At 37.1% G+C, this 15,370-nt stretch overlaps 1 protein-coding gene across 9 annotated transcripts in view; it reads left to right on the forward strand.

Moving 5' to 3' along the window:
* Window positions 1-15,370, forward strand: part of KIZ (kizuna centrosomal protein) — a 165,566-nt gene that overhangs the window by 88,078 nt on the left and 62,118 nt on the right. For all 9 annotated transcript variants that reach the window (XM_061587989.1, XM_061587990.1, XM_061587954.1 and 6 more), the window contains 2 exons: window positions 9,184-9,348; window positions 14,869-15,019. In XM_061587989.1, the coding sequence (XP_061443973.1) occupies window positions 9,184-9,348; window positions 14,869-15,019 (316 nt within the window). The remainder of the gene's footprint in view (window positions 1-9,183; window positions 9,349-14,868; window positions 15,020-15,370) is intronic.

Here is a 15,370-nt window from a genome sequence, read left to right on the forward strand (position 1 = left end):
GAATGATAAAGTAGTACAAGAATGTAAGAAGAAATTAAAGGAGTTCTTTGAATATAATTTACATAAAGGAACAAGTGAAAATATTGTTTGGGATACAAGTAAGGCATTTATGAGGGGATACTTTATTAAATGTAATTCTGAATTAAAAAAAAAGAAACAACAGAAAATGCAATTAATTTTGGAAGAAATAAAACAAAAAGAGGAAGAATTGAAAAAGAATCCAGCTAAAGTTTCTATTGTAAATCAAATTAAAATGTTACAGAAGCAAGTATCAATGTTGACAGTTAGAGAAATTGAAAGGAAATTAAATTTTGCTAAACAAAGGACTTTTGAATTTGCAAATAAACCTGGGAAATGGTTAGCATATAAATTAAGAAAAGAACGTCAAAAAAATATTATTTTAAAGATACAAGAAGGAGATGAGACGCTGACAGACAATGTAAAAATTAAAAAGATTTTTCATCAATATTACTCAACATTGTATAAGTGTCAAGAAATTCCATCTGAAAAAATAGAAGAGTATTTATTTAAACAGAATTTGCCTAAAATTACAGATTTTCAGAGACAAGTTATTAATGGCCCTATTACGTCAAGAGAGATATCTGAAGCTATAAATAAAATTAAATTAGGAAAGGCACCAGGACCAGATGGGCTATCTGCAATGTATTATAAATGTTTGGAGGAAGAACTCCTGCTACCTTTACAGTCTACAATGAATTCTATTTTGCAAGAGGGAAAGATACCGGATAGTTGGAAAAATGCTAATATAACATTAATACCTAAAGAGGACCAAGATTTAACTAAAACAAAAAATTATCGGCCAATATCTCTACTGAACAATGACTATAAAATTTTTACAATGATTTTGGCTGAAAGATTGAAAATAATATTGCAACAATTTATTCAGGAAGATCAATCAGGGTTTTTACCTAAAAGACAATTACGTGACAACGTCAGGAATGTTTTGAATGTGTTGGAATATTTAGAACAACGAAATGATAAACAAGCAGCTCTGATTTTTTTAGATGCTGAAAAAGCATTTGATAATTTGAATTGGAAATTTATGTTCCAGGTTTTGGAGCAAATGGACTTTGGAGACAACTTTATAAAATGGATTAGATCGATTTATACATCACAGAAGGCCCAGATAATTGTTAATGGAGACTTAACGGACTCATGTGAAATACAAAAGGGTACAAGACAGGGATGTCCATTATCTCCCCTTTTATTTATTTTGGTTTTAGAAGTGTTGCTTAGAGATATAAGGCAAGATAAAAGGATTTCGGGATTAAAAATAAAAAAAGAAGAATATAAATTGAGAGCATTTGCTGATGATTTGATAATTGTACTAGAAAACCCTTTGGAAGGAATTCATATACTGATGGACAAATTAAAAGAATTTGGACCTTTAGCAGGATTTAAGATCAACAATCAAAAAACAAAGATGTTGGTGAAAAATTTAACCTTAAGGGAACAGAAAGAGTTAATGGACAAGACAGATTTTACAATAGAAAAAAAGTTGAAATATCTAGGCATCATCATGACAAATAAAAACTCAAAGTTGTTTCACAATAATTACGAAAAATTATGGACAGAGATTAAGAAAGACTTGCTAAGATGGGATAAACTACAACTGTCATTAATGGGTAGAATATCTGTGATAAAAATGAATGTATTACCGAGAATGATGTTTTTGTTTCAAACAATACCTGTAATATCCTCTGATTTACCTTTTAAACAATGGCAAAAAGATATTTCTAAATTTGTATGGCAAGGAAAAAAACCAAGAGTTAAATTTAAATTACTTCAAGACGCTAAAGAAAGAGGAGGACTGGGATTACCAAATTTGAGACTTTATTTTGCTGCCTGCTGTTTAGTCTGGATAAAGGAATGGATCTTATTGAGGAATAAAAGACTATTGGATTTGGAGGGCCACAATCTGAAGTGGGGATGGCATGGATATCTATGGTATGACAAAGTAAAAGTAAATGTAGACTTTAATAATCATTTTATAAGACGTCCTCTGTTGAAAATATGGAATAGATACAAACCAAGGTTTTATTCGAAAATACCATTATGTGTCTCAAGTCAAGAAGCTTTTTATAGAAGAGAAATGTCTGGAAAAGAGAAATGGTTAACTTATCAAGAACTATTAGAAAATGTACATGGAGAATACATAATGAAAGAGAGAGAACAATTGATAAAGGAAGGATATAGTTTTCATTGGTTTGCCTATTTACAATTGTTAGAAAGATATAAAATGGACAAGAAAATGTATGGGTTTGAAATAAATAAATCTGATTTTGAAATAGGTTTGTGTACAAATGATGAAAACATAATTGCAAAAATGTATAAACTTTTATTGAAAATGGATATGGAGGAAGAACAAGTAAAAGAGTGCATGGTAAAGTGGGCAAAAAATTTTGGTCATAACATACAAATGGATCAATGGGAAAATATGTGGAAAAAAGGCTTGAAATTTACATTATGTTATAATCTTAAAGAAAATTTTTATAAAATGATGTACCGTTGGTACATGACTCCAGAAAAGCTGTCAAAAATGTATAGTAATGTCTCTAATGTTTGTTGGAAATGTAAACAACAAGAAGGATCTTTTTATCATATGTGGTGGTCATGTAAAAAGGCGAAATTATTTTGGGCACAGATAGGTAGGAAGATGCAAAAAATTCTAAAGATAAATATTCGGTCAAAACCAGAATTTTTCTTATTGGGTTTTATGGATAAACAAATAGAAAAGAAATATGGAAGAATAATATTATATATGATTACGGCAGCAAGATTATTATATGCACAAAAGTGGAAAATGGAATCAACACCAACAATGGAAGAATGGTTATTGAAATTAATGGACTTAGTAGAAATGGATAAATTGACATGTTTACTTAGAGAAAAATCGACAGATACATTTCTTAAGGAATGGAAACCTCTCTTAGATTTTTTGTTGAAAGATCAAAATAAAATGATGATACTGGGATTTGACGATTAATTAAGACAGCCTATGGAGAAAAGGGACTCTGTATGTATACATTAAGGGACAGGTTTGATGTATATTATATACTTATAGCTGATCTGCGACAAATCGGAAGTCAACTATTTTATTTTCATTTTTTTGTTGATGTATTGTTATGTCTTTTTGACTTTGTTTTGTTTGTTTTTGGAAAAATTTGAATAAAAATTATTAAAAAAAAAAAAAAAAAGAGAAAGCGCAGTCTTTGTTTGGACATTACTCTAATAAAACACGAATTAACTACAACCTCTGGTCTGGTTCCTGAGTCGCATCCTGGGCCTGACAATCTGGAGAGGGCCATATGGCATCTTAACATATTTACTAACCTTTTCTATGTATGAGTGTCCTTAGCTGTAACCATTTTCTGTGTAAGATTATCCTTTTATGTATGATTTTGTGTATGTGATTGTATTGTTCTATACTTGGCTAGAAGGCAAACTGATGCTCCATGAGAGGAGCTACCCATTGTGTGCTTGGAGTAATGGCATTATTTACTGCCTTTCAAGCAGTTGGATTGAGACAATCCACTTGATGGTGTCCTAGTGCCTCCTCAATAACCAAGAAAAAGAGGTAAAAATCCAGAATGCTGAGAAGAAATTTATTGTTGTGTACAGAAGTACTATTAAAAATATAAAAGTTTTTGCAAAAAAAAGTGTGAGAGCTTGAGGATATATTACAAGATGCTCTATAGAAGCTCAAAGCCCAACGCGTTTCAGCTTGTGCAACCAAGCCTTCATCAGGGGCTAGAACAAAAAAGAATTTTTTTATATATATCAACACACAGATAAAATTACACACATCTTATTTAAATCATCTAAAATTATATATAAAAGTATATATACTTACACACATTGATTCTTCATCAAATTACTATAGCCAACTCTTACGAATAGTTTTGTAACTTCTGTTGTGTGGAAGATATTCTAAGTTAAATATAGCATGTAATGAGTTTAACCTTTTTCTGGGCACACCTGACTGTAGTTGAAAATACCTCTGCTTTCTAAATTAAAGGCAACAGGTTGAATTCCTCATTCAACCCATTTGGAATCATGGTATCCAGTTCTAGAATCCAATGTAATTCCCTTCGTAATAGGATGTCTATATTTCTTCCATATACCTTTTCCAAAACCCAAAACTTATACTCTGTCACAGAATGAGGACATTGATTGTAATGATCTACAAGAGGGGCCCCTCTTCTGTTATTCCTTAGGTTACTCCAATGTTCCCCTATCCTTATTTTTATCATTCTTGTAGTTTGTCCTATGTACAGTTTTTTGCCGCCACACTGTATAACATAGATAACTCTATCCATATTACATGTAGAAAAGTGTCTTAGATGATACTTCCTTTGATTAGTGGGGTTCACAAATTCTATCATCTTGCTAGTATTTTTGCAAAAGATGCAGCGCCCACAGGGATGATGACCCTGGGGAAAAGTTGCACCTGGAAGTAAATTTTGCCTCAGTTGTGCCCCACCTCTGAAATCACTTTTTACTAAAATGTCCTTAAGATTCCTAGTTCTTTTAGGGACTTCCCAGGAGGATCCCTCCGCCTGTGCAGCCTCTGAGACGGGCTCCCGTCTTGGATGAAACTTTTTCAGTTTTAAATCCAGTCAGAAGGGTCTTTTTTGACTGGGGATAATTTCTTCCGGATAAGGAAGAAACGTGAGATTTCCCACACAGCTTTGTTGTGATTGTTGGAGACTGGAATTCGTCAGAATTGTCTGTGAAAGAAGGTCTTCCAGCAGCTCGGACGGAGCGAGGATTTCTAGCTAGCTCAGCTGAATAAGTGACCCGTTTTTTTTTCTTTAAAGAAAAACGGACTAACAGGCAAGCATTCTCCTGTCTACGCTTATTACTTTCTTATCTATACAGCTAAAGAGATTTGTCAAAGAACCAGCAATTAAGAAAACCTGGGTGAGTCAAAACTTTCCTTCTCTTTTACTCATGGAACTAAGGGGGAAGAAAATAAAAATAGCCTATCTTTTTTTTTATTGCAAAAAGCTGACATGGAAAATAGCATTATAAAGATTACAACGGATGAGGGGTTTCTGATTGGAAGAGAAAAGAAAAATCTTTTTGATTTATAAGACTTTTGTGTCTTTTTGTGTCTGGGACTCTTTTTTCTGATCTACTTTTTTTTTTTGACGAATCTGCTCATTCTTTCTGCTACTAGTTATTTGGACGCTGTGAACTAAAGCTGTTTTTGCACTTCTGGGCATATAAGAGATAAGGGCTGTCTAGAGTGTGACGCCAGTTGGTTTGAAAGATTAACTCCTTTGTAACTGGATAAAGAAATAAACTGCTCTTTGCTTGGGACATTGAAAATTGAAGGAGTTTTGTTCCTTTGGCTTTAAGAATGACAATTAAGAAGATCATGGATGTACAAGAAGGGACTTTATCTTTAGACAAGTTTCAGAAAATAATGAATGGGATTAAGTCAATAAAACAAGAACTGAGAAATAATAGTCAAGCGTTGAGAATTGAATTTGATGAAATGAGACAGGAGCTGAAAGAAATTCAGGATTCTATGAGAAAGGAGAATAAAGATAGATCTGGAAAACCAAAAAAGGATGAAAGAGAAATTAAAGGCAAGGTTCAAACTATGGAGATTGGATTAAATATGGACATGGAAAAAGATTTGGATTTCCTGGCTGTGATGGATCCTGGAGACAAATATTACGGTTTGGAACTCAGTGCTGTCCCTGAAGGAATTGAAGAGATTGGAGATAAAGATATTATCGGTTCAAAAAAATTCCTGGACTGGAAGGATTTGATGGAACTTGAAATGGAGAAAGTTAACAGAATTAATCCCTGTTTTGTGTCAATGGAAAAATCTTCAAGAGATGTGCTAGTGTATCATGTAAAAAAGAGGAACAGAGATGCGGCTTTGCAACAATACTTCAGTGATACGTTCGGAATTGATGGCAAGAAAATATCTGTGATAAAGGAAATTCCTATCAGACTCTTATTATATGACTATGACAGCAAGATTATTGGGTGCGTAAAGATGGAAGATGGAAGATGGAACCAGTACGGATAATGGAAGAAGAGCGATTTGAAATTACTGGACTTAGTAGACTTGATGAGTTGGATTAATTGACATGTTTATCTAGAAAAAAAATTGATGGACATGTATCTCAAGGATTGGAAACTTCTCTTTGACTTTTTGTGGAAGAATGAAATGATATGATGTTAATGAGATTTGAAACCAATTAAGATAACCGCTGGAGGAAGGTGATTTTATAATCTATTAAGAGACAGGCTTGTTATATATTATAGATTTATAGCTGAACTACGACAAATCGGAAGTCAATATTTTTATATATTTTTTTCTTTTTTTATTGTATTAGTTATTGATTTGTGTTTTTTCTTTTTGTATTGTTTTGGTTTTGAAAATTTGAATAAAAATTAATTGAAAAAAAAAGATTCCTAGTTCTTTTATATGAGATTTCTGGAGGTTCCTGACACCCTTCAACATGCTCTACTATATGCCAATGTTTTCTTATACTGTCCTGTAACTTGTTGGTAATATGATCAAATGTTAGTATACAATTTAAACGAGTAGATTTCTACTATCTACTACAGTAGCCTGAGTGAGAGCAGGAATGAAAGGGCCCCCTTTCAGAAAGTGGGATTTCACTGGCTCCTGATTGTGGAGAAGATGGTGGAGAAAAAGTAGATTCCTGCTGTTTCTGCCCCCTTAGGGGTCTGCACATGTCTGAAACCCCCATCCCTCGCTGGGAAGTGGGATGCCCCACTGTACTGCTAGTAGCTCTACTGCATGTGCTGAGTCTGCTCTGGTATTCTGGATGATATCACATACCAATAGGTGTCTTCCCCGCTGGCAAAACTTGGGTGTAAGCAAAGTCCCTCTAGAGCCCACATAAAGGTTTCTGGATTAAGCTTGCTGGTCTAACAACTAGAAGAACTTCTCTTGCTGGCTATGGATAGTCTTCACTACCACATTGAGTTGCCCTGCCCTCAATTCAACAAGAACTGTGTCTGAGTCCCAAATTACAAGTTTATGCACATGCATGTAGTGGTGTCCCAGTTTAAACATGGAAACACCACTTCCTATGGAGGTGTTCAGAAACAGACTAGGAGGAGGTGTTTAATTTTTTTCGATATGCCTTGCTGCAAATCTCCCCAATTAGCTCCTCCACCCCATAGGGCTTCTCACATACTTTTCATCATATTTTAAACCTTGCTAAAAGAAAATGATCAAGAAGAACAGGAAAATGGCTAAGTTCTCCCTCCCCCCTTCCACTTTTGTATTCTGATTTCAACCCTGCCCCCTGAGAAAGTTTTTCCTGTACTTAAAGGGTACCTTACATGCTGTTCTGTACATTTTTAAGTTATTTGAGATTTCTGCCTGGTTTCTAGCTTGTCATCAGGAACAGTGAGTTTGTTTATGCCAATCTTCAGCTATCAAAGCTTCTAAAGTGGCTTACAGATCACTACTGTTCACCCATAGTTGACTTATCTGCTGAGAGAATCTGTCTCAGTGTGGCAGAGATAATTTGGTTGCTTGAGAGTCATGGATTCCCCATGAATGTATCCAGAATTAGTTGAAATGCACAGACTTCTATATTTGGCAGTAAAGCTAAGTCTTTATGGTCCTGGTTCAGGTTAGTGTCATGATAAGCAAGTGTGGGCACAGTCCCATTGGCCGGACTCCAGTCCAGGCCTCTGTAGGCAGAATTGTATATGTGTCTTGTTCTTGAAAAGAGTACAATGCGACAGATTCATATCCTATTTTCCCTTGGGTACCAATTTAAAATCCTCTATTGGGCTCAAGCCCTGAAGTAAAAGTTAACCTTGAAGTAGTTCTTTCCAAATGTCCTGTCACATTCTTCCCCAACCGAAACTTCTTGGGGGAGAGGTTTCTACCCAGTTGAGAGTTATGACTGTAGCGACAATCCTTTTGACATCAGAAGGGGAGAACGACAACTTTCAGGTGTGCTGTGAATCGGGGAAATAGCTTTTATTACCCAAAAGGTATCACAACTGAAGAGGTAGTTCTAGATTATATTTGATATCTTCTAATTTTGCTCATTATAGCATTTGATTGTCCTGATGCGCAAACTATACTCTGCACAAGAGGCTTCTGTAAGGACAGAATATGGAGAAACCGATTGGTTCCCCATCGGAAAGGGTGTGAGACGGGTGTATTTTATCACCCTATTTGTTTAATGTATACGCAGAACATATAATACAGAAAGCAGGGTTGGACCAAGATGGAGGTGTGAAAATTGGAGGGAGAAATATCATAATTTAAGATATGCAGACTAGCAGAAACCAGTAATGATTTGAAATGAATGCTGATGAAAGTTAGAGGAAAGCACAAAAGCAGGACTACAGCTGAATGTCAGGAAGACTAAAGTAATGACAACAGAAGATTTATCTAACTTTAAAGTTGACAACGAGGACATTGAACTTGTCAAGGATTATCAATACCTTGGCACAGTCATTAACCAAAATGGAGACTATAGTCAAGAAATCAGAAGAAGTCTAGGATTGGGGAGGGCAGCTATGAGAGAACTAGAAAAGGTCCTCAAATGGAAAGATGTATCACTGAACACCAAACTTGGGATCATTCAGACCATGGTATTCCCAATCTCTATGTATGGATGTGAAAGTTGGACAGTGAAAAAAGCGGATAAGAGAAAAATCAACTCATTTGAAATGTGTTGGAGGAGAGCTTTGTGCATACCATGGACTGTGAAAAAGACAAATAATTGGATGTTAGAACAAATTAAACCAGAGCTATCACTAGAAGGTAAAATGATGAAACTGAGATTATCATGAGAAGACATGATTCACTAGAAAAGGCAATAATGCTTGGAAAAACAGAAGGGAGTAGAAAAAGAGGAAGACCAAACAAGAGATGGATTGATTCCATAAAGGAAGCCACAGACCTGAACTTACAAGATCTGCACAGGGTGGTTCATGACAGATGCTCTTGAAGGTCACTGATTCATAGGGTTGGTTGCCATAAGTTGTAATCGACTTGAAGGCACATAACAACGTTGCTCGTTATAATTTATATTTAAGCCATTTACGGTGAGAACTATTATAGATTCCATGGATAAGGAGGGTGCTTACAGTGGGCTTTAGCAAATATTTCATTAAGTACCTGTTTTTGTTTTATAGCATCTGTAATGAACGTGGCAGCTTGAAACAAGAAGACCTTGAGGTATGTGAAGCACTTGTCCTTCATCAGCTTCAGAGGTTTTTGCAACTTACAATGAATGGATGCCTTTTTCCAGAGAAAATGCTTAATGATGAACGTGGAACACTGGATGAAAAACAAGTCAGGTATGATCATTGTTACGATTCACACAATTAACATTCTTCTTGGTCATGTATATGACTAATATTGAAATCTGAAAATTTCTAGAGAGGAAGTGCATCGTATGAAATGTCTGGTGCATGATTTCACTATTCAAAATGTACTCTGTAAAGGTTTTACAGCAAGGGTGACTTAGCTATGACCCTTCCCATTATCCTTGCGTATTGGACATACTGGCTGGGGCTGATGGGAGTTGAAGTTCAACAATATCCAAAGGGCCACAAGTTAGCCCTGCTATAGACTATAGTGACAACACCCGGAGGGCCACAGGTTAGCCATCCCTGTTTTACAGCATAATCCTATGCAAATCTCTGGTATAAGATCAATGGGACTTACTCCCAGGTGAGTGTGTATAGGCTTGCAGACTTAAAAGATATATTGAACAATCATTCTGTGTTCGTTTATGAAAGATTGTGGCTTGTCTATAGGAGTTATCACCTGGAGTTCAGGAAGCAAATTGATCCTACACATCACTCATTCCAGGGAAAATGAATAATTCTGGGTTCCTAGAGTAGTGCTGATGAGGGATGGAAGAACGTGGTGGAATGGGCTGACCCCATGGTTAATGTAAATTTGTCTTCTAAGAGTCTATAAAATGTATATGTTGATCTGTAGGTATAGAATATTGTATGTCCAGGTATGCAGACCTCCTCACATAAGCATAAGATAAGCCATTTAGTAACACTTTTTCCTTTCCTGCTGCCCGTCCATTTTGGATGTCTTGTGAAGACAAAAAACTGATCACACATAGCTACCAGCTGCAGCTGCCCTTATATGGAATTCCAGACCTTTAATACCTGTTTATAACTAACTAGTTACTGGCTTAGCAGCTTATATTATCTAAGATGCTGCTTAGAGATGGTGGACAGGGTTGTTGTTCTGAGATGGTAGTCGGAGATGGTGCTCAGACAGCTTTGACCCCATGAGATAACCTTGAACACTTTTATTATACAGCCACAAGAGTGGCTGTATACTATAGCCCATGAGGATTTTTCACATTCCGCAATGTTAAATTGAAAATACCCTCCCATGCCATTCCGATGCTTCCCATAAACTCATTTCAAAACAAAATCTTACAAAACTTATAGTTCTGAACTCAGAAACGCTTGCTTAACAACCCTCTAAATTTTCATGGTGATACACAAAACAGTCAGAGAGAATTGAGAGTTCTAAAAAGTCTAAAAAGAGAGGGGAAAAAATCCCCAGAGCCCTTTTGGACTTTTTTCTGTCAGAGTTCTCATGATCTGTTGAAATTCATTAAAAATCAGCCATGTTCACAGAGTACCTGTAATCTTATTACTGACATTGCCCCATACTTTGACCTTCATCTTCTGCAGTTTAGAGGTTAAAAAAAGGCCTGACTGATTTTTAATTAATTTAAGAAATTTTACATTGAACTGAATGATAGTGTCGGGCATGCTCAGTAAGAACCAACTGTCATTTTTCTAAAAGCCGTACTCACAGTTGCTGGGCTTGACTAATCAGGGGCCCACACCCACACCAGACTTTGATTTCACATGAGACAGTCATGGCTTCCCCCAAAGAATCCTGGGAAGTGTAGTTTGTGAAGGGTGCTGAGAGGAGACTCCTATTCCATTGACAGAGCTCCAGTGGCCAGAATGGTTTAACAATCAGCCGCTTTGATTGAAGGTTTGTAAGGGTGTCTCCTAGCAACTCTCAGAACCCTTCACTAACTACACTTCCCAGGATTCTTTGGGGGAAGCCATGACTGTCCAAAATGAAATAAAGGCCTGGTGTGGATGTGGCCAGGGACAGCTTTGGTTTAAATTTGGGTGGAAGGCTACATGTGCCTGCTGTAGAATAAAAAGGTGGGGAAAACACTGAAAAGCAATGATACTGTTCACATTGCTTTCCTTTTGGAAAGGAAAGGGGCTTCCCCTGTGCCCAGTGCCCACTCACCTAATCTCCTCCCCTTCCCCTCCCTGCCCCTCCCCCAGGTCAGTGTTGGGCTACGACCTGGGAGACCAGTGTTCGAATCCCCACACAGCCATGAAGCTGACTGGGTGACCTTGGGCCAGTCACTGCCTCTCCGCCTCAGAGGAAGGCAATAGTAAAACCACCTCTGAATACCGTTTACCATGAAAACCCTATTCATAGGGTCGGCATAAGTCAGGATTGACTTGAAGGTTCCAGTCCATTTCCATTTTCAAACATGACTGCACAGAAATAAATCCCATTGAACTCAAAAAGTATGCAAATGATCAAGCCTCCCTCCTCCCTCCTATCCCCTCTCTCTTGCCCCTTCCCTCCCCCTTCCAATCCCCTCTTTCCCCTTCCCCCTCCTATCCCCTCCCCTTCCTCCTCCCTATGGTCAGTTTTACCTATCTTAAGCATGATTGTATGGGAGTAAATACCATTGTACTCTATAAGCCTGCAAATGATCAAGCCTGCCCTCCCCTCCCTCTTCCTTTGCCCCCCTCCAATCCGCTCCTTCCCCTCCCCGTCCTCCCCCATGGACAGTTTTACCTATCCTAACCATGATTACATAGGAGTAAATCCCATTGAACTCATTAAGCATACAAATGATCAGACCCACCTTTCCCCTCCTTCCCTTCTCCTCTCCCTTCCTCCTCCCCTCCCCTCTTCTTCCTTCTCCTCTGCCCACTCACCATATGCTGAGAGGCACGTTCCCAAATTCTTCCGAGCTACACAGGAAGTGGATTGGACTGTGAAAGACCAACCCAAATTGTGTTTGCGTTTTGACATTTGTAGGGCAGTCCAATATCTCAGAGAGGAGGTCAGGTCTCCTGCTCCCCTAGTGCATTCGCTATAGCTGTCCAATTTCCTTGCTTTTTAAAGTTTGATAGAAGTATCTGTGGGCTATAGGTACATTCTTAAACTACAAGGTTTTTTGCCTACTAGTGAATAAATAGAGGAGTTCAGGAGCAGTATTTTACCAGTCTTGAAAGACTTGGTCCAATGTACTGCTATGCTATGATGCTGCCGATAGCCAGAGGTCTGCCTGCCACAAGGGTGAGATTATTCCATTTATTTATGGATAAGAAACGTATTGAAATACACTAACAAGGAAATGTAACCTGTTTGATGTTGATTCCTTGCAATATAACTTCACAAATATTGCAATGTAACTTCACAAATATTGCAATGTAACTTGTACAGTGTATAGGTCTGAACTAATAGAACATTATACTTTAAGATACTGCAATATGTACTGATGTATAAGCCTGATATGTAATCCTGACCTATAAAAAATTAGACACACATTGGCTAAGGCCAAGTGTATAGTCTTGAGCTACTGGTTAAGGCCACTGTAAACATTATGCATGTCAGTATACGCTTGTAACCAGTCAGGGCTTTGATCCTGACTTACATGATTCTGATCTACTGGTGAGGCCAGACATATGTGTAATTCGTATTAATAAGAAATGAATGAATAAAGAAAAAGTGTTTTAAGAAATACTGTAAAGACAATCCACAGTAGAACTCCCATTTGTTTTATGGATGTCTCCAGATCTTGGGTGGGAGCTCCAACTTTACCCTGCCTGTTCAGACGAACTGCTGTTGAAGAGTTAGGGGAGCACGACATCTAACAAATAAGAACTCTGAATAGCTAATGGGCAATGGGGAGAACAGGAACCTTCAATCTTGTGCATTCATAGGAGAGACAACGTCCAGGTGATTTCAGTGGCTTCTCTTGAGCTGCTTGCTTGTTTAAAGAGTTTTGTTTTATTCTTGGTTTTTATGTTTTAAAACCTTGCTTTCATAATTTCATTCAAGATGCGGAGGGATACTTTTCACTAGTGCTTGCTGATGACAGGGCTGTAACTCGTTGAGATTGGGATCTCAAACGGTTGCTTAAGCATTCATAATCTTAAGGGTTAAATACTGTAATGAATAACCACTTTAAGGCATTATCCCTTGCACAAATTGCAAGAGAGGATCAGGGCTGTGCCCGCTGGTCCCACCCCCACAGTTACATGTTGATGGGGGGGGCACATCATACATAGTTCTAAATCATGACAGAAGCCTACGTGCATAGAGCAGGCTTTTGGTTATAGACATGCTACCCTTGCATAGGTGACAGGGATGGGTAGCCCTGTTGTCTCCATCATACAGTTAACATTCTGTGATAATCCCTCAAGAGAGCTGTAGCTAAACACAGCAGCTGCCATTTGGCTCTTTCTTCCCAGAACTGTCACACTTAGTGGTTATTGTACCTGGCTGTTAAACATTCATGTAACTTTATTTGTAAGCCTATAGCCAGGGAGTCTTTAAAAAAAAAATCTTTGCATAATTCCTAGAAAAAATCAAGTGCTTAATAAATATTAATAATATAAATAAGTACTGTACTTTCTTTGTGCTTTTTGGGACTATTTTTAAAGTGTAGCTGAACTGACTTGATCAGAGACCAGGTCACCATTCACAAAAATAGCAATATCAACAACTTCTGGACACATGATAAAAGAGAGGGAGAGGGAGAGGGAGAGAGAGAAGACTTCCATTGTATCTTAGGGTAGTCCCAAACAAAGCTATGTGTGTTGTGTGGGGACCAGAACACTTTAATCTGCTTCCTTGGATCAGTTTTTGCTTGAAAAACCACATTGCACATTTTTTACTCTAATAATTCTGATAAATTCAAATGTTTCTCAGTGTGGTAAAATATCCCCAAATAAAGCTATGTGTGATGTGTCAGAAGAAGGACACTTATCTGCTTCTCTGTGTTAGTTTTTGCTTGAAAACCCTCATGGGACATTTTTACCCCAATAGGTTAACATTGCCTAGAGTTTAAAAAAAGCACCCCGTTTGTAAAATTCACTTGGTTTTCTTGAGATGGTTTTTGCCCTGTATATAGAAAGAAAACTGTAAATGGTAAGTTGCTGAAATTTGGGGGCATTGTTTGCTACTGTGCAAGTGACAATAAATTAGATAGACTATGTTGTAGGTCTACTTCTGTCCAGATTTTGCAATGAAAAGTGCATCCAGTGTGGATTTCAGTCCCATTTTTCATATGAAGTATGTTAAAGCTGCAATCCTAAGCCATGCTATACATGGATAAGCTTCATTAAATTAGTGGACCTTGCACACTTGAGCTACTATGCAGTTACATGTGGTCAATATATTTATTACACTTGTACTCTGTCTCTTCTCCAAGGTGCTCAGAAAGGCAGGTTTGAGGCTGTCTTGTTTTATCTTTGCAACGATAGTGTGAGATAACTTAGGTTGTAAACTTCATGGATGTGTGGATCTGAACCTCAGTCTCCCCGATCCAAATCTAAAATGGTATCTCCTTTGCTATACTGACTCGTATGCTAATATTTAGATACTTACTATATAAGCCTTAATTTTAAGTTCTGCTTTGGAAGGGCTAAAATTATTGTTATTCCAATTCATTTCTGGGTGTTTATTTGAGCAAATAAGAATTTCAGAAAATAGCTTAGTGGTTAATTAAATAAATAAATTTGCTCTGCATAATTTGGGTGCCATATTTTTTTATCTTTCTTTAGGCCTGAATTGACATCTTATTTTGCAATGGCATGGAAACGTTTAAGTGAGCATATCTTATTCTTGCAAAAGCACCATGTTTTACTCAGACAAGAAGTAAAAGACATGTTTGACACCTTATTGATTTTTGAGAGACATGAACAAGGTGATCTGGTCAGTACTTGTTTCATTTTCTGTCAATATAATTATCTGTTTGCCTGTGTAGGGCAAGAGACTAACATCTGGAGAAAATTCTCAGGGGTGACAAAATCATGTTAAAATATTTTATATCTATATAGATACACACATACACATGTATACTTATAGAAAAGGTCTTGCAAATATTGGATCTTTTAGATGTTTGCTGATAAACGAGGATTTTTAGGCATTGACAATCATTTCGTGGACTACTAAATGTACTCATTACTATTCGGATATCCTTACTGTGCTAGTTTGAAGGCAAAATATGTAGGATATTTGTCCTTGAGACCACCGCAATGAGATGAGTAAACACAAATTTTTGGC

This window comes from Rhineura floridana, chromosome 1 (assembly GCF_030035675.1).
Source record: "Rhineura floridana isolate rRhiFlo1 chromosome 1, rRhiFlo1.hap2, whole genome shotgun sequence".
NCBI classification, from domain to species: Eukaryota; Metazoa; Chordata; class Lepidosauria; order Squamata; family Rhineuridae; genus Rhineura; species Rhineura floridana.